Below are 21279 nucleotides of genomic sequence, written 5' to 3' on the forward strand. Positions count from 1 at the left end.
AATTGCGCTGGGTGCAAGATAGGGCCCTTTATCTTTATCTGGTTTATCAGTGTGTGCTGATAGGGCCCTTTATCTTTATCTGGTTTATCAGTGTGTGCTGATAGGGCCCTTTATCTTTATCTGGTTTATCAGTGTGTGCTGATAGGGCCCTTTATCTTTATCTGGTTTATCAGTGTGTGCTGATAGGGCCCTTTATCTTTATCTGGTTTATCAGTGTGTGCTGATAGGGCCCTTTATCTTTATCTGGTTTATCAGTGTGTGCTGATAGGGCCCTTTATCTTTATCTGGTTTATCAGTGTGTGCTGATAGGGCCCTTTATCTTTATCTGGTTTATCAGTGTGTGCTGATAGGGCCCTTTATCTTTATCTGGTTTATCAGTGTGTGCTGATAGGGCCCTTTATCTTTATCTGGTTTATCAGTGTGTGCTGATAGGGCCCTTTATCTTTATCTGGTTTATCAGTGTGTGCTGATAGGGCCCTTTATCTTTATCTGGTTTATCAGTGTGTGCTGATAGGGCCCTTTGAGTGTAAAGGGAATACTGAAGGGAAACGTCTTAAGTGAGAGATGGACTTCGATTTTTGGATTCACTGAACATGTAAAGTTTGAAACCATTTGTTAAACCATTTGACTGTTCGAAGTGTTAAAGTGAATTTGTGGCTTTAGTGTTCATTAGTTGTTTTGAAATTGTAACATGACATGTTTTTGTGTCTGCCATTATGTGTTAACACTCTGAACTACATGGCTTTATTGCACCATTAAAAACAATGTACTGCAGGATCATTGTAGGAGGATTGGGCAGGAAATGGGGGTAGTGCAAATCTTTCTTTAGAAGGAGCCTCATGCTCAGAAGTTCAGCACCCTGTGTGTACTGTACTGTACTTACTTCTCCATCACCGATTTATGATTACTGCAGAAAGAGGAAGCAGGTAATGGGGGATTGTGCAAATCTTTCTTTAGAAGGAGTCTCATGGTCAGATTCCAGGAAAGGGGGAGTGAACCTGGACCTTCTCCAGCACAGCACACTGTATGTAAGAGCAGTGGATCACCTGAGCCTGACCCACAGCCAGCCTGACGCCGAGACGACAACCGACACACACCTCCAACAGAGAACCAGGTGAGCTGTGCTCATTTAAAGACTGGGTGGCAGGAATTGTTAGAATGACAAACTGAATCGGTCAGTCTTATATTTGTGTAGTTTTTTTTATTCCCAAAACAAGCTGTGCCTCATTTACTGAACAGTGATAAAATGCTAGAATGACTTGCTGGTATAGGAAAGACACATTACTTTTTAAAATGTTTTTTGAATGCACGTGTATGTGCTTCCACACTGCAAACTGCTCTATGTTTTGGAAAGTGGGGGTTAGTGTAAGTGAACAATCTTGCACTTTTATTCAAAGTTTTCAAAAATCAGCAGAACATGTGCGTAGACCCACTTTTTCCGCAGAAAAAACTACTAAAACCCCGTTTTTTTCATTGCTATATCATTATAGCATCATTGCTATAATGATGTCGGACCCAGTCCGACAAAGGACCGCAAAGGGTTAGACCATTGATTACTTGATTTATAGTAAATCTTCTCACAGTTAATACATGGCTTAGTAAATTATCTGCTATAATGTAAAGTTATGGAGTAAATGTTGTAGTAGCACTTACCTATTAACACACATAGTAGTAAACATATTAATAAAACAATATATGCTATTCTATTAATAATCGGTGGCATACCAATTTTCTAAGTCATATCTTGTAACATTTCTCACAATTAATAAATCAGTTACTTAATTAACTTGTTACAATGTAAAGTTATGGTCTAAAAGGTGTGGTGGCACCTATTCATGATAAATAATCAAAGAGTAAACCTAAAAATCAGCATTTTCTTCTTCTGTTAAAAGTTACTTAAGTCATATTTAAAGGGTTCATTCAGAGACCTATTGTCTATTTCCTCAGTCAATACCTTAATTACTAAGATGTTAAATTATGGACAAAATCAAAACTTTGACACACCCTCTAAGCACACACAAGAAATCTGGTACTGCAGGTGTTTTTTTTTATTTTATTTTGTTAGAGGATTATTGCTTCGATCACAGAGGGAACCCAACATGAATACTGGGATTATAATTTGTGATTAGCAGGTGTGTGAAAGTTTTTATTTGGTCAGGTCTAAATGTCATGGTAAATATGCTGCATGAACTCAGACATGTACAGGCTTACCTTCAAACCCCAAAACTGACTCCCTTCGTCTTCATCAAATTGTCTTAGTGTTGTGTGTGTGGTTCACCCTTCAATACATGTCATGAAGAAAGGACATGTAACTACTTTAGTTCATAGTGAACAGGCCCCCTAAAATAAAGTGAACCCCCTTTTCATTAACTAACACGCTTGTAAGCACTTGAAGCATAGGCGTAAAGACATTAATATAGCCAGTCAACAAATATAAGTCCACTCTTTAAGAATCCTCATAAGTCTAAAGGGACTACCGAAGTACGAATAAGAAGATTAAATACAATTGCGCAACAATATGTTCTCATTCACTCCGGCGACAAATTTTAAAATTAATTAAACTATATTCTGTTTATAAAGTAAAACTTTTACATTTTTAGGCATTAACTAAATCAAATCCCAAATGCCAAAATGTTTTCTTTGTTCACAAAGTAATTTACTGGCCAGGCATTATTGTTAACTCACAAGACAGTAAGGAGAAAATGACAATTTCAGGGATAATTTAAATATATTCTGCAATCACATTTTGGTAATGTATTCATTCATTTCACATCTTCTGCTTGGGTAGTTTCAAGATATACAAATAATTAATAATACAATAGTAATTTAATTGTTCATATGTGTTTATTCTTGTTAGAAGATTTTTTTTTTTTACTGATTATGAACACAAATTAATTGCAACAAACCAAATTGTAATTGTATTAATTATACCATTGAAGAAAACAAACTGATGCCATGGTATTTTAGGCCTACAATTCTAACATAATATTTCATGAAAAATCAAGATTGTATTTATTTATTTTTCGAAAGTAAGGTTAATGTATAGCAGCTTTTTGCAATAGTCTCCTAAATGCATAATAAAACCTAAGTGCAAACATTACCACTTTAATGACCGTCCTTTATTTTTCAGTGCATCTGTTTTACAGTACATGGCTATTACTGTCATGGGATTAATATTCTAACTATTATTATGTAGTAGTGTAATGCAGACAGACACAACTAAAAGAGGTTTGAATTTTTCTTTGCACACTAAATATGGTTTGGCACTTTTAATTTTGTGCACCAGATTGATGAATTTAACATTACAATGCACAACATTTTCTTTAGGGGAGCATGCCCCCGAACCCCCCTAGAGGCAATTTACCAAAATCCGGTGAGAAACACTGGTATTGCTATGTCAATGCAGTTTAATGAGCTACATCACACAGGTGCCCATATAGCATGTTATGTATTAGCACATTGATATCAGCCTATGTATACATTGAGGGATCTGCAGCAGGGACAGAATGAGATGTACAGCATGTGGCAGAGAGCAGTTTGGTGTCTATTTGTGAAGCCCACACCGTGAGCTGGCCTTATTATGTGTGACGCTTATGTTCAATCCCCTCATTCGGTTGTGGGGAATCAGCAAAAGGTCCATTGATGTCACCCCTTTGTCAGGTATTGAACATGGCCGCATCAACAACAACACACGCACACACAGCTTCTTCGGTCGGGTAAGGTAGCCTATGAAGGATGTAACATAGATTCGGTAATCCTGTTCTTGTAGGAGTCGCCTACACTCTTAAAACAAATGTGCGTGTTTATAAAAGGACAACACAATATTTGTGTTAAAATGAACAAACCATAACACAATAATGTGCATTTCTTACACAATAATGTGTTTTCAGCCACACAGACTGTGTTAGAAAGACACATCATTGTGTTGTGGTTTGTTGATTTTAATACAAATATTGCGTTGTCCTTGTATAAGCACGCACACGTGTTACATTTAACACATTTGTTTTAAGAGCGTACAATACAACGGAAATGTAGACTGCAATACATCACAGTGCATACGGTTTATTTCATAGATGCTGTGTATTATTGGGTTATTGTTAATTGATCTGTAGAGGTTTATATGGAGTGTAATTTGTGCCAAAATGAAACAATAAGTAAATAAAGAAATAAATACAGATAAATAAATAAATATATTTATCTTTGTATTTTTTTTTTATTTATGTCTTGATATTTGTATTTATGTATTGATTTTGTTTCTTATGTGAGGATTGAATTCATTAGATTAGGTAAGGCGATAGGGGACCACTCACTCTAAATTGCCCTCGTATGTACACGTTGATGTCTTAAGACACGAAACGAGCGGTTTGTGTAAGAAAACGAACAGTATTTATATAGTTTTCGTCCTCTTGTAAACACACACACCCAAATGATCAGAGGACGCGGGTGATTCGGTCTGCGCAAGCGCCGGAAATTATCTCGTATAATCTCGCGAGCATACGTAATTGTTTTCTTTTTTTTAAACATCCTGACGTTTTTAAACGTCGGTTTAAACATCCTGGATAAGCAAAAAATAAGAACCATTTCGATTAGCCGTCTTACCCATAGATATCATATAAAGGCTAGATGTCTCGTCCGCGCTGCTGGCCAATGGAGCTCGACATCCGCACACGGCGGCCATCTTACGACAGGATGCTCGCTCACTCATAACATGGTGCATGTACTTTTAAATAAACATAACTTGCTCAATTTTCAACCGATTTTCAAACGGTTTAGTTTGTTATAAACGTCAGAGATGTAGCTATTTTACTGCATACATATGAATAATTATGTTCAAAATGTTTAAGCATTCAGAATAGGGCTGCACGATAATGGTTAAAATGATAATCACGATTATTTTGCTTAAAATTATAATCGCGATAATTATTCACGATTATTCTTATTCTTATTAATCTACATCAGGGGTGGGCAAACTACGGCCCGCGGGCCACATGCGGCCCGTTAGGCTGTTTAATCCGGCCCGCCGAGTATTTAAAAAAATTGTCTTAAGATCGCATTAATTTTGCCTTTTTTCTTGCAATACTTTGCGTTATATATATATATATATATATATATATATATATATATATATATATATATATATATATATATATATATATATTGCGTTGCATATATTTGACAATCGGAATATCAGATATTGCATGCCATAGCTAACAAATGTAAAAAAGGAAAAATGACATAAAAGCAGATCATCATTCATTCAGCGCTGTTGTGGCTGCGGTGTGTCACGTAACAAGCAATGACGCGTCACCATGGAAACCAAACAGACAGCGACTTAAGCGCATAGACTTGTTGCACGTTAATGTTTTTTCCTTTTTTGGAAACTCAATGAGAAAAAAAATGTTTGGTAACCGCTTGCACACCTTAGATTTTCCTTTGATTTGTCTGCTATTTAGTTTCTTTGCTCCTCTGGATTTGTGGATGTATCCTGCCCGATTCCGTTTACCGACCTTTATCGTCCGGCTTTTGACTACGCTCCCCTGTCTGCCATGTACAGAACCACTGATAGATCAGTGTACAGAACCCGTTTTTTTTTTTCATTAAATGTTCTGATCTCCCTTTGCCTTTTATGTTTTATTTTATTATTCTTAAAATAAATTTGTATATTCGTTTATTTCCACAAATGTATGACTTTTGGAAGTGCAAATTGCCATTCAGTTTTAATAAAGTTGAATTAATGTAACCTGTAATTTTTACTCTTCTAAGTGTACACTTGCAGATGTTTTGTTTCTAATTTACTGTTAGGCCATTAAATAATAACAAGGATAAACAATATTTAAAAAGTATAGGCTATAATTATCTAACATCTTTAAAAATTAACATCAAAACATAACATGCTAAATGGGGGATATCTAGCATAAAAAAATTTATTGTCAGAATGTCGTCTCTCCGTTGTTGAATTTCGCACAGACATTGCCACAACATTGTCTGTTTGCTCAGCCCGATCTTATGAAAGTGTGAATACCATGAATTGTATTTGTAGTGCATAATATGTTTTCGCGTGCATATGATATGCACTTTATGGCGTGTAATAGGCACGCACTCCACACCCCTAATCCTAACCAAGGGGTTTACAGTGTGTAGCATGCACACACAAAAAAAAAAAAAACACAAAAAAAAAACAACATTTTTGGCATATAAATGGCACGAGAAATAAAATTTGTGGTATAGATACGCACTTTCATGAGATTGTGCTTCATAATCTGCTACTGGGCCGGCCCTCTGTCAAATTTTTAAAACCCAGTGTGGCCCTTGAGCCAAAAAGTTTGCCCACCCCTGATCTACATAGAAAGACTTAGTTAACGGTTTTGCACAAGTATTTGCGCAAAATCCAAGCAGATTTGGTTTACACGAATTTCCCCAGCAAAGTGAGTAAATATAATAACATGCCAAATTGGCCAGTGATTTGACAGAGATACCCGCCAAAGTTAATTTTTAGCCGCATTTGGCGGGTGTTAATTTCAAACCATCAGACTTCATTTAACCAACTGCTACAACTTCCATAGACAGCAAGTCAATAAATGGCATGATTTAACGTTGAAGCGCTTTGTGATGCGTCTTCAAATTAGATCTTCTAAGCGACACATTTCGGTTGAAAATGAGACAAAGTAAAGATCCAGATCGCTCAGCAAATTCGTACTGCAGAGAAAAATAGTCTAACGTTAACTTGTTGATGCACACTGAAAACGGGCAGTGGCTGTCGTTTTCAACTGATTCACGACACATCTTGAAAACTGGTAAAAACTTAAACTTCAAAAAATAGAACAGTGAAACTCATTTAGAAACAGATTTAGTCACACAAACAGCACAAGTGGCTTGTGAAGAAACAGACTGGCTGTATAACAATTTCAAGCAAACAGAATATCGCTGTGGAGATCAGTGCTTTTCCCGCAGTGTAGAGCGCGCGCGCTGGGTTGCCAGATTGCACCGACTAAGTAAAACACGGAGGGCATAAAATGTAAGAGAAAAGCTCTGTTTGGATAATTCGGGAGATTTAAGCTATTCAGATCTGGCAACCACAAACATCAGTGCTAGTGGGGACTTGTTTACAATGCAAGATAATGCAAATGTCTAATAAAAAAGCGTTTTCAGGATAAAAAACGAGCGGGCAAATATCGCGACGATTTTTAAAAATTAATCGAGAGAGGCAGATATCGTTATCGCGATTAAAATACGATTAATCGTGCAGCCCTAATTCAGAATTATAGCCACGTTAATAACGTTTGTAAGAAACCAAACCGTTTGTAAATCCGTCCAGATTTCAGCAAGTTACGAGCATTTTAGTTGGCGTATGTCACTCACCTTCCGTCCACAGCAGCAGGGAGCAGCAGCGCAGTCTCCTGACCTAAGATGGCCGCCAAGTGACGACACAGCTGACTCCGCCTTGAGCCATCTAGCCTTTCTATACATGTCTATGGTCTTACCTACAATCTGTTCTGTGTAAACAATGAGTGACATACACGCGCGCTTTCCGGCGCTTGCGCAGATCGAACCGCCCGCGCCCTCTGACCTTTTCCATCGCTTTCCGGCGCTTGCACTAGGGATGGGACGAAATATCGTTTGACGAAACGCATCGAGGTCGAAAAAAATGGATCGCGAAATAAAGAGCTGCATGATTTGCGTAATATATAAATAATTTAGTGTATTATATGTGTGTGTATGTATATGGGGTAGACATACAGTCTATGGTGGCAGGCTGGCAGCACCATCTGCTGATCAAGCAGGGTAAAACTAAAGGCCATTGCACACTGAGTCCGAAATTTTGTATGCGTTTTTTCATGTTCGTCATTCGTCACGCACAGAAACCTTGCACACTGAGTCCGATGTGTATTTATTAAACCTTTGCGGGAAAAAAACGCAAAAAATACAAAAAGATTCGTCAAGCAGTGAGGATGAATTTGTTGCACTCTTTCTTCTTAAAAAGAAAAAAAGAAAGGAAATATTGGGTCCATCCAATCCTGCTATTGCGCCGAGAGGAAGGAGTTTCACCTCCTTATCAAGGAGTTGCGAAATTATCCCGAGCGATTCAAAATTTACCTCAGAATGTCAGTGGAACAGTTTGATGCTTTGCTAGCGATACTGGAGCCACAGATTAAAAAGAAGACCACCAACTTCCGTGAACCAGTCGATCCTGAACAGGCAGTATGTCTATGGACGGACACGCACACACACATACACACACGCGGCCGGTGTTACGGATCAACTGGGGATCATGTTAACTGGGGAATGCGCGTGCACGCAGATAGTTTTACCTGGATTTCCAGCAGATGTTAGACGGCTACAGATTCGTCGCAGCCATTTTTCACGGATCCATGATTAAAAACGTATGTTTCACCAGTTGTATACACACTGGTAGGCATAATAAAGCGATTTGTTTTTGAAGTGTATATTCCTGCGTATTTGACGCAATTTCAAATAAGTTTAACATACTTAAGTGTCAAGCTCAGAAACCACGCCTATGTTAACATGGGGCATTCGGTTTCATTGGATGAACAGACTTCAGTGCACTTCAGAAGACGTGCAAGAATCTTCTTCTCAACATTAGTGTATCATGTTTTCTGTAGTGTGTTGTCATGAGTTCTAATCATAAATAACAACAGACAGTAGATACATTAAAGTAGTTAGGCTACCTAAAAGAAACATAAATTGCAAAGTCATTTACATTTTTTTCAAGTTGCATATTGATCTGCATATAGCCTAATTTTGTAATGGATCTATTATTTTTTATATAAAAACACTTATCAGCTTATTTTAAGCTTATTTTACTCTGCTGATTATATTAAGATCTCTTTTCTGTACAACCAGCTCTGACGCCTCTGTATCATTTTCCCTGGACATAAAACAGCTATGCTTACACGTAGGGTCATTAAGTTAATTATCTCATGAACTTGTAACATTTTCAACAGATTTATAAAGTAAAAAATAAATAAATAGAGAGAGTAGAGCATTGGTGTTTACAACGCCAAGGTCATGGGTTCGATTCCCAGAGAAAACAAGTACTGATAAATGTAAATGTGTACTTTGAAACGCGATGTAAGTCACTTTGGATAGAAGAGTCTGCCAAATGTGTAAATGTACATTATGCTCAGTAGGAGCATGAACTTGAATGTTGTATCTAATGTTGTATATTGGACATGTAGAAAACACTTTGTCTTTAGTGATTAAAGTCCACCTTAAAGGCAACCACAAATTGTATTATTGAAATAAGCAAAATATATGATATAGTGATAATGAATTATTACAAATATACTGATATTCTCTATGGCCAATATTCTCATAGGCCTACTGTCACCAACCTCTTAATCATTTGTCCCCTTACATGCATAGCATGACCCTCTCTAAAACAATAGGAAATGCTTTATTGTTTACTTTTTTGCTGACCTCTTTAACAAAAGAAATATGACACAATCTTTTTATGTAATATACATTTAAATTATGCCAGTTCTCTTCATTTGACTGGTAGGCCTACCATGAATCTCATTAACATATTCTCTTTACTTGTTATCCATCACATCATGTGCTTTCATTATTGTCGTCTGCTAACCGTTAGGAACAGATTAAAAGGTCTATAAATTAAGTGTCATTGTTGTTAGGCCATATACTGCCACAGCAAATGGATGCAATTAAAGTTAGACAAATCAAAAACTTTGCAGGATAACCAATATCCCGATTGCTGCTCAAGAAAGGAGTGTGATTATATAAAGAGGAGATGTGAAAATTTCACAATGAAGGGTGATGGTGTGTTAAATTGTTCTTAAAAAGATAATTCAACTGTGACATTTATTTACTAATATAACATGATTACATTAGATGGAGAGCAGCGTAGGTATGAAGGCCAAACTGGCCAATGGGTAAGAAAAATGTATACATATACATTGCAAAACAAGTAACTGTTCTTCATTAACATGTAACTTAGTCTATAGTTTGTTCTCCCTTCTTTAGATTGAATGTTCAGAATGTGGAAGGTGGGACTGTGTGGCTGTGGTCAGATCTTCCACTGTTGGCAAATACAGCTGTCCTGCATGCATGCACATTTGCCTATTTTTTTCATTTTTTTTTCTTCCTTTTGTTATTGTTACTTTCATACCTGTTAGCTAATGAATATGTTTGTTGAACATTCCCCTGAATAAATGCTGTGGGCAATTCACTGGATCCATAAGCTATGGCTTCTCAATTTTCAACACTCTTTAGGAACATTTATGGAGTGTAGCCTACTGTATGCTTTATGTTTTAACTCATTCCTCAGTAACATTAAAATAAATAATAAATAAATGCTTGACATCCCTTTTACCACAGCAGTAGGCTACTGCTGCTCAATTTAAATTAAGCCACAAATTGGCATCATAACAATAATCTGCGAATATACATGCACTGCAAAGACACAATGTCTATAGCATAATTTATTTAATCTACTAACAGTTGTCATCAGATATTCAATTTAATTGAAACGAATGTAACAAAATAATGTGGGCGTGGTCTGTGTCGTGAAATTAAAACACATTATAACTTCCCTTAAATGCGTCTGAAACATTCAGCGGAGCAGCGACAGAGTAAACAACAGTGTCCTAATATGATACAAACATTTCCCAATAACTTTGAAAGCTTTTAAATCTGCTCAGTGAAAGATTCGCTGTGACGAATCTGTCACCGTTCAACATCTGCTGGAAATCCAGGTAAAACTATCTGCGTGCACGCGCGCGTCCCCCGTTAACATGATCCCCAGTTGATCCGTAACACCGGCAGAAGCGCTGGGCAGACAGAACAGCTGTATACAGGTTGTATTCAGTCTCTTTGTAATCCGCATTTTGTTTTTCATACAGTACTGCGAGACGAAGTGCATCAACTTGTCAGACGTCATTCAGGATTTTGTCGTTCGCTTGTACGGTGGCTCTGAATTTTCAAAAAACCTCTCAACACTGTCAGTGGATGCGAAAAACGCAGAAAACCGAACCCAATCCGAATTATTTTTTTAACGTGCGAAAATTTCAAATGCGCATTTCGGACTCAGTGTGCAATGGCCTTAAGACTGTGTGTAAGCTATGCCATGCTGTCATTCCGTACACCACATCCAACACATCAAACATGAACCACCACCTTCAACGTCACCATAATAAGTTGTTGTTATACAGTAATATTTTTTTCTTTTTTGATATCGTATTTTGACGTATCGTATCGTGACCCTGGCATATCGAGGTGCATCGTATCGTGAGTTTAAGTGTATCGTCCCATCCCTAGCTTGCACAGACCGAAGCACCCGCGTCCTCTGATCATTTGGGTGTGTGTGTTTACAAGAGGACGAAAACTATATAAATACTGTTCGTTTTCTCACACAAACCGCTCGTTTCGTGTCTTAAGACATCAACGTGTACTTACGATGGGGAATTGTTTCATTTGGACGATGGGGAATTGTTTAATTTGGTCTTTGTGCTTGCTGTTTTGAGACCGTGACCATAGACCTGCATTATATGACTGACAGACAAGAACGGTTTGACCTAAAAATATCAAAATTGAAACTACTCCGGAAAAAAAGACACCTACATCTTGGATGCCTTTGAGGTAAGCTAAAACATACCAAAAATTAATTTCAAAGTGAACTATCCCTTTAATGATAATTGATGGATGGATGGGTGGATAGGGGACCACTCCCCCTTCTCCCCCTATTTGTAATGAAAAAGCGTCAGCTCCTCAATTTCAAGCAAAGACCGCTTGACTAGGTACCGGGATAACTTGCTCGAAGTTCTTATTTTGATTAGGTACCGGGAACGTTTCCGCTTCACCGTTGGCGACTTGCGATGTTTGATTAGGTCCTGCCCTTAGTCTATAAATGATGTCTTAAAGGCCACAGTTGTGATTAGTCAAAATAAAACACCCTGTACCTTACCATGACCTTTGAACAAAGTGTGTCCATCTCATACTATTCTTTTTTTTTCCAAGTCCTCTGCAAAACGTCAAAATATGTATTACAAAATTATTTGGATGAGGTCGTCTAAAATGGCTTGTCTGTTCCAGGTCCTGTCTAGTGTTGTCACGGTACCAAAATTTCAGTATTCGGTACCAATACCAGTGAAAATCCACGGTTCTCGGTACCAATTTCGGTACCAAAGCTTAATTTAGATTCAATTTAAAGTTAAGTTTCCTTTACAATAAGTTTCCATTTGTTAGATAACATTAGATAAAATAACCTAACAATAAACAATATATATATATATATATATATATATATATATATATATATATATATATATATATACCGTACTGTAGCAATTATTCTTCTATGGGGTTAATTTACAAATTTACTAATAAATTTTTTTAAATCAAAAGTTTGATATGTTCATTATTCAATGCACAATGGATGAAGTTAACAAACATGAACAATTAAGTGTTTGTATTAAATAACATTCACCAAAATAAATTAATATTCACTCAATGTGTTGATGTTAGATAATGCATTAAGTAATGTTAATGAATGGTTATTGTAGTGTTACCAAACTATACAGGAGATAAAACGTGTTATTAGACTTGACTGTACTTTTATTTAATCCTAAACTGCGTTCATGTTTGTTCACTTCAACCATTAAATAATGAACAGATAAAACTTTTGATTTCGTTTTCCAGGCGCGCGCTGTTCATGGTTGCATAGCAACGACAGACACATTGGGAGAGCACGCGCTTGTGGAAAGGAGCGGTACATACTGCGCTCTTCATGAATATATTAGTAAATCTAATGCGAGGGCTAAAAACCATTAATTATTTGATAATATTTACTTGTCATCATGGAGAGTGCAGTTTGCACCACTTTTCTCCTTTCCACAAGCGCGTGCTCTCCCATTGCGTCTGTCATTGCTATGCAACCATGAACAGCGCGCGCCTGGAAAATGAATTTGCACGCGCATAAAACACGCTATGTGAACGTACGACCCCTTATGGCAACGTGATATTAGCCCAATCCTCCTCCTTTCTTGTAAACCGGTGGATTCAGAAGCGCTGCCGGTTGCCATGTCTCACATGTTTATGAAGAGGAGGACGCATGTGCACCTATCGGACAGCGCGTCAAGAACCGGATTAACCCGATACTTCGGTACCACCGGTACTTAAGAAAAGCTGATACCGTAACTATTCTAATTTTTTAGTACCGAGTTGGTACCGAAGTACCGGGTCTTTTGACAACACTAGTCCTGTCTCTATGTACGGTTTGTCTCACTGTATATATGCCGTGGGGAAACAGTGCTTTGTAACACTAGTTCCGCTACGAAAATTAAGGTTACTGTGTCAGGTCTTCTTACGTAAGCAGTCTACGGTCTGTAAAATATCTACCGTAAAACATATTAAACAATATTAAAACGCCCACGCCCTTAATTTACAATATTTGCCAGCAGACCCGGTGCATATTGGAGACCGGCGATTATATTGACTGTTAGACAAGAGGCATGCAAAACTTTATTAAATAACAAGCAGAAGCAGAAAAAAAGAATTAGATCTACCATGATAATAATAATCATTTATGAGAGTATTTTTGTCCCAGATTAATCCTGAGTGTTCTTGTCATCGCTGTCAGTTATTAGTTTATTATGCTCAAACTCTACATTTTCCTCAACATGTTGCCCTCCAATGTTGGCCGCGGCTTCTTCAGATATATATTTGATTTTTTTCCGATCTCAAAAAAACTTACGGTAATAATATTAATAAATCATACCCCATACTTCTTTGTGAGCTACCTTCCTCCCGCCCATTACACAGTACCAGCAGTCTGAATGACAGGCAAGTTATGCAATCCAGTGTCACAGGGAAATATTACCGATTGAGTTCTATAATTGAAATTGGAGGCTGCTCTGTATAACTAGGTGAGAATAACTAACATGAGCCTGGGATCATTATATTTATACACAGTACGTGGTTCGCGGTACACAAGTGTCAAAGCAACTCCCAGCTCATGCTGCTTTGTCACATTATACACCTGAAAAAACAGGTATGTGTGTGAGAATGCTAAACACTTTTGATATAGGAACTGTCACAAATGCAGTCTTGTAATTGCCAAGCAAGTAGAAAAGTGCATTTTAAAAACAAGCTAGTGTAAGTTGTTTTACTGCAGCTACATATTTTAGTTTCTGAGGCATAAGTCCCCCATTTGGCTTACAGATGCTTCTTCATGAGGACAGGGTGAGTGAGGAAGATGTTGCCCCCTGCAGGTTACTATTTTAGTAATGTTGCCCATGGGGCAGTAAAGGTTGGGGACCACTGATCTAGACAGATAGATAGATTTTATATGCTGTCTCATAATCCAGGCTATGACTTGCAACACTGCATTTTAATGAAAACTCAGGAAGCGCACAACCACAGGGAGGGTTTTCTGTGAAGGTTTGTAACACCTCTAACTATATATATATCTATAGAACCAGTTCTTAATGCGCATGTGAACGCCATCAGCGTTTCTCACAGGTTCACGTTTAAAGTCTGTGTAGAGAGAATGGTGTTGTCTTAGCGGCCCCTAATTTAATAACAAATGATCATTGTGACGGAAGCAAATCAATCAAAACTATCTTTAGATGGAAAATAACTTAACTCTGCTATAAAGCCAAAACAATCTCTGTTACCTTAATTTATACGCTTATCTCTGTAAAGCTGCTTTGAAACAATCTACATTGTTAAAAGCGCTATATAAATGAAGATGACTTGACTTGACTTGACTTTGATTATTAAGTGGCTTACTTAATACAAATCAAGGAGTTAACACCAAATAAACACTTTATTTGTCTGTGTGTGTGTATTGGTTCAGAGCAGAAACTGGGAGTCACAGGTTTACACTTAGTTACATTCCATTAAACATTAACCCCATAAAATCCCACAAACCTATTCAGTGCACTGATATCCGCAGTAAGCCTTATCATTGAAAGAGAAATTACATTGAGAGTTTCACTTGTTTAGACTTGCAGCTGCCCCTGATGATTACTTCTATATTTTATTTAATATCTAATGGAACTCCACTAATCACTCCTCTAACCGTACTATTAGCCCCAGGAACGTGACTTTTAATTCTCACTTCATTCAAGGTCTTCTTTTTCAATATCTGTTGCTGTTGTACACTATTGACTGCTTCAATCAACATCTTTCCTTTACTCAGAAATCTTGCTTGTTTAATGTGTCCAATCTCATCATGAATTGCCTTAGTAAGTTTCACTGGATGAAGTTTACTACCAGAAACTTCTCCAAACTCGATCACCACTTTCCACTCTTCCATCCTATTAGCTTTCCTCACTTTTTTCAACTCATTCTGCTGTTCCGACTCACTGTGACTTGACTCAGAATTCTTCTTTCTTGTTCTCTTTGATGTTACCTCATGCCATTCTCCTTGCTCGCCATCCGATTCACTTGCCATACTCTCAACAATTTCGGAATGTTCTACTCCCGGGCTCAAAGACGCCATCCGATAACCCTCTAGCGCGTTCCTTCCTCCACACACCTGTTTCCACCAAACACTTTCCCCTCAGCTGATTTCTGCTCCCTCGAGTCTACATGACTTTTGACAATTTGGGGGCGGAAACCAAGGAGGGCACTGACCCTCTTATGATTGGTCACTTTCATCATGGAAAATCTTGGGAAATCCTAACCCCGCCCACCTTCAGACGCAGCGCGCGTCACTCAGCTCGCTCTGCTACTCCGGTTATCTCTGTGTATATTTTAGGCAACGAAATATGTTATAAAACACAATACTAACTCTTTTCGTTTTCATTTAAAGAAATCTTAAACATTCTAGCCACACAAATGCGTTTGCCTATTTATATATATATAAAATATATATATATATATATATATATATATATATATATATATATATATATATATATATATATATAAAACACAAACCTGCCTCTTTTCGTTTTAAATATAATATAAAAACATTAAACATTTTAATATGGTCCAGGCAATATGTGCATTTGTACTAAACAACAGATTTTGCAGTAAACAACATTACAGTTTTTTAATTTTTAAATACAATTATTACAATTTAAAATGACAAAACTCAACCCAGTCTCTTTTTGTTAAATTTCAGTTTTATCAATATTAGCCATGATAAAAGTACAAGTAAAAGGTATAAGAAGCTATACAAATAAAGCAAACAATTCAGTCAAACACACAAAGTCAGCGCTCTAGAGACTTAACTGGATCGAATGATGTACAACACTGATCTGTATGACAAAAATCGACAGAGTTATTTGAGTCTCTTTTGCACTGATATGATTCAGAACCCAGAGGGTTAACCTATTAGTCTCTTCTTGCATTTAAATCAGTGCCGCCCTTGCACAATTTCCTAAATATATGTTTCTCTCTTCATTTCAAGATCTCAAAATAAACAAAGAAAAATGTCTTGGAGTGACCTCTTCTTCCCTGGTAACCCTGCTAAAAGGGAGGAGGTCATCCGCAGAAACCAAGAGCTTCTGGAGTTGATGAAGAACAACTTCCGAGCCACTAACAAACTCATTAAAGTTCTTGACGAGCACCTGGGTTTGTCCTTCAGTCCCATAGAGCTGAACAACAAGGCCACCATCAAGGAGAACTGCGAGGTGATGATACAACGCATGCATGAGATCCAGGCAGAAGTAAAGAAAATCGAAGATGAGCTGAAGGAGATGCTGGAACCTGACTTATATGAGAAACTGAAAACCCTGTCACCCAGCGTCAAAGACTTTCAAAAAATTCAATCAATACTCAGCGGATCATTGGGTGCCTTAAGTTTTGTGTCTGTCACTGTACTTTGTTACCTAATCAAAAGTGGAAGGATATTTGCAAACGTAATATCCACATGTGCTAAAGTGTGTGCAGGGGCTTTTTCCGGTTTGGCCTTAGGGGTGCTGTTCATGGGCATTGATATGATGATCCAAGCCATTTTGGGGGCAAAAGAGAGAGATCAACTTGATCAGGCCCTGGAAGAGTATAAGAAAGCTTTGGATGAATTCAGGCCTGCTTCTGTAGAGTTCCAGGATCGTATAACTAAAGTCGAGGTTAGAATTGAATTAATGAAAGAGCTAGGGTACTAACGGTCACCATCCTTAGGTTAGCTTTGAATTGTTGCGTATCTAGCTCTATTCATTAGTACTGGATCATCTACACTATCATGATTTTCAGTTACTCTGGTAATCTTTACATATGGATTAATAAGAAACTGATTAAGAAAGTGGTAATTCTTGATCAAACTGTTTTGAATGTTAAATGGTACTTCAGTGCTTGTTTTCTTTCTATATTGCATTCAAGACTTTTCTGTTTTTCAACATTAAAGTTTACTAAAGATACGAATCAGTTGTCTTTTTTATTCATATAATCTGAATTTCAGTTGATCTATTCATCCATGTATCCTCCCTCCCTTCTTCCATGCTCTTCCTATCCCTGCTTTCAGTCCTCTTCATTGTATATTTGAACATTTTTGTTAAAAAAGACTCAATCTTAACCTCAGCAGGGGCCATCCGTTGTTCATTGTGAACACCCCTTGAGCAGTATTAGAGCAATAGGCATCTGCTTTTGACAAGATTAAAACCTTTTGGTGTTGGAGTTTGTTATTGTGAAAGATCCCTGCAAACATCAACTCATGCACTCTCATCTTTTCCATGGGTTCCCCCATTGTCTCATAACTAAAGTGGTACATTGTAGAATTTTGTAAATGATGAAATGTCAATGGGAAATACGTCACTGTTGAATACTTTTGTTCCACCATTAAACCTGTAGGATAGATGCAAAACTACCTAAAGCAAATAATGCAAATCACAAACAAAAGCTTGTCTTGTTAAAGAGGTGTCAGTCGGAAAGTTGATGTGTAATATTCAACAGCCAATACAACACAAGTGCATTACTTTATTGTATAATTGCAGTGCATTTCCTCTTTACTAACAGAAACCACCAGGATGCTGTCGCTGTTCTTTGGGGATAAAAAAAAAGAAGAAGAGCTGATTCGCTCTTCCCAGCGCCTCCACCACTATCTCCACAAATACTACACCATCACCAACAAAGCCCTGGGGATCCTCAACACTCACCTAGATGAACAAATCTCCCCAGTCTCAGCGAAAGAAAGCGAAGGAATTGAGGAAAGCTGTGTCAGGGTGAGCCAAGTTATGTCTGAGATCTCCCACGTCGCCGAACGGAGGGACAGACATGTCCACAAGAGTATCGAACCCGCCCTGTATGACAAGATCGCCTTCTCTGGGGTGTCACTGAAAGAGAAGGCTGCGGTGGTCAAGGAACTCAACGAGAGCACCTTGGGACTGTTGGGGAAAATCTGTGGTCCTCTGGTCGCTGTCCTACTGGCCAAAAGTGAGCTGGGGAACGTGGCACCTCCAGTGGAGCAGCTCAAGGGCCTCCCACTCTGCTCTCTTACCCTGGGCGACCTAGTACAGAGCAGCGACAAACTCACTAAGCTTCTGAGTACATCGGGGAGCCAGCGAATTAGTCTCGATGAAGCCATACAGTTGTTGGAAGATACCCTCTCGGTTCTGAAACCACCTTGCGACGCCTATGATGACATTGTCAGTGAGGTTCAAGCCTATGTGACACTTGTAACTGAAAACATCTAGAGAAGGATTTTTTGTTGTTGTTGATGTTCAAAGAGGGTAAAAGAAAAAGAAAAATTATATTATAAAATCAAACAGATCATGCTAAAAAGTAAGAGTGGGGAGGAGTAAGGAATGAAATAAATCACATGGGCGATGTCTCATTTTTGTTGTTGTGTTTTATTATTGCTCTGCTTGGTTCTCAGTAGTTTCTTTTGCTTAGAGAGTTAGCCTTCGTTTTTGTGTTCATCCTAAAGAAAAGTACAAAAAAAAAAGAATTCAATAAATATTGTACACCCTCCTGCTTCACCCAGAAACCGAATATGACAATCAGTCTATTAGCACTGCTGGTTCGTCCACCCTTCATTGTGCATGGAACTGTGGGATACAGGGAGTCCCAGTGTTATGACAGTTGATCATTTGTAGACGAGCCCTTGCGCTTTGTTGAAAATGGTGTTGTAAGTGCATTCTGTAAAGTAAATAAATTCTTTTCATTTTTTGGATTTTTTTTAAACCAACAACAACATAACACCCAGAACAAAGATTATCCATATTCTCCAGACATTCACTGGTAAATGTCAACGATTAACTTGTTACTTACTCAGACATCCTAAGACGTCAATCTTTGACACTAATCTAAGGAATCGTTAAAGTACTCAGCATATTATTATTTATTTCTTAGCAGACGCAGGGCAGCAGTGTGGAGTAGTGGTTAGGGCTCTGGACTCTTGACCGGAGGGTTGTGGCTTCAATCCCCAGTGGGGGACACTGCAGTGGGGGACACCTTGAGCAAGGTACTTTACCTAGATTGCTCCAGTAAAAACCCAACTGAATAATGGGTAATTGTATGTAAAAATAATGTGATATCTGTATAATGTGAAATAATGTATAATGTGATATATTGTAACAATTGTAAGTCACCCTGGATAAGGGCATCTGTTAAGAAATAAATAATAATATGTATCATATGCCACACCTGGATGTGCCAGTATTGTATTGGAAGCTGGACATTACATGTTGAATGTACCGGCAAGATTTCCAGCAATACATTGCCAAATGTGGATTAGAAAAATTGCTATCAATTATTGTCGGCAACTATGTGTAAACAGGCTTTAACACCCCTAAACCAAACATAGCCACAGCCCCTGAGATCCTGCTCAGGGTTGAGACGATTCGAATGAAGATTACCCCTTTGTTAATTAGTTCAACCACAGCAACAGTAGAAGCCGTTGTCATGATGCCCATTGTCGTAGTAAGAGCGTGAGAAGCTATTTTAATCCTGTCAGAAACAGGCGTAGATATATTACGAAGCTTTTTGTACAAATTCCTTGCTGTTTGCCACTTCCCCACTTTGTATCATCTGTAAATTTAACTAGTTTGCTATCTATACCAGAATCGAAATAATTTCACATAGATCAGAAAGAGCAACAGATGTAAAACAGACCCCTGTGGTACACTGCTGCTTACACTGGCCCTGATAGAGGTTACGACCCTTAAGATGAATCACTGTTCCCTGTTTCTCAACCAGTCCATGTGCAGACATTACCTTGGATTCCTACAGTTTTTAATTAAGAATTAACCTTTTATGACATTAAACACGATGTAAATTTTGGCAATTTATCTGTTTTCTTTTTGTCTTTGTATTTCACACAATTAAGAAAGCAGTTATTATTACGTTATTGATGCATATCACAAACACCTGTCACTGTCATTCAGGGAGCAACTGTTTAGACTCTATTTGTAGTGCAGCAAAACTTTTGGGTCATTTGCCAAAAACCTTGACCTCCTTTGATTTCAATAAAACAAAATTGTAATGAATGTTTGTCTTTGGGAGAAACTGTTAATTACGGGGGATTTAATACCAATCCGGACCCCCGAAATATTTTGTAGGCGACGTTTTGCTGAGTCAAGAACCCATTTTAAATCACCAACTATATAATACTTTGACAAAATCTTTAAAATGTCAAATTGAGTAAATAATTAGATCAATTAAGTCATTAAGAACAGAAGTTGGAATCCGGTTGGCACTGCGCGGGCCCCCCCTCCAGGAACTGAGTTTGACACCCCTGACCCCGTCCCTTTCGGGGGAGCACGACTGCTATATTTCGTAGTATAAAAATTGTTGTTACAATGTTCGCACAGTTAGGGATAGAATATAATTGAAAACCAGGCTGTGTAATGAACTTTTTTTGGAGTGGGTTGTTTTCAATAAAAGTATGAATAATGTATTTTGCAGACTTCAAAATAAAAGCAACAAATAAAATAGCTGAAGCCAGGATACCTTAAGAACAACTGTTGTAGTTCACTCTGTCGCTTTTGGTTTGCACAGTGTAATTTATTGAATTACTAAAAAATATTTTGCCACCTAAAAGTTAAAGATTTTTTTGTGTCACGTCACATGTGTATTTCCCTCATATTAAATATAAAACGCATGTGTAGACTGATATTTTTCTAATGTCTTGACTCCTTTCAGACGTTTCAAATAAATTCATTTTCTGAGAATTGTTATTTTAAGTTTTGACTGCAAATGTCACGTCCATTCACTGGAATCGCCCAATTTTAACGAATTTATCCTCAACTAGTTTTTGTGGTGTAGGTCTATATGTATTTTATGTTAACTTAAATAATACTAATAGTGATTTAAAGATGTGGTAGCGCTGCGAAGATCGCGTGTCGTCAACTTCTTCTG

At 37.7% G+C, this 21279-nt stretch overlaps 2 protein-coding genes across 2 annotated transcripts; both read left to right on the forward strand.

Moving 5' to 3' along the window:
• Positions 1-1060: 1060 nt before the first annotated feature.
• LOC307162393 (single-pass membrane and coiled-coil domain-containing protein 3-like) lies at positions 1061-17342 on the forward strand. Its single transcript, XM_079877644.1, has 2 exons — positions 1061-1114; positions 16394-17342. Exon 2 carries the CDS (start codon positions 16416-16418, stop codon positions 17088-17090), a length of 675 nt encoding a protein of 224 aa, XP_079733770.1. The 5' UTR covers positions 1061-1114; positions 16394-16415; the 3' UTR covers positions 17091-17342.
• Positions 17343-17948: 606 nt separating this feature from the next.
• Positions 17949-18614, forward strand: LOC307161304 (single-pass membrane and coiled-coil domain-containing protein 3-like; the record flags this gene model as incomplete). The annotated part of the gene is made up of 1 exon (XM_079875931.1): positions 17949-18614. The coding sequence occupies one exon, from the start codon at positions 17949-17951 to the stop codon at positions 18612-18614; it is 666 nt and encodes a 221-aa protein (XP_079732057.1).
• Positions 18615-21279: the final 2665 nt, after the last annotated feature.

Source organism: Squalius cephalus (assembly GCF_949319135.1).
Source record: "Squalius cephalus genome assembly, chromosome: 7".
Taxonomy (NCBI): domain Eukaryota; kingdom Metazoa; phylum Chordata; class Actinopteri; order Cypriniformes; family Leuciscidae; genus Squalius; species Squalius cephalus.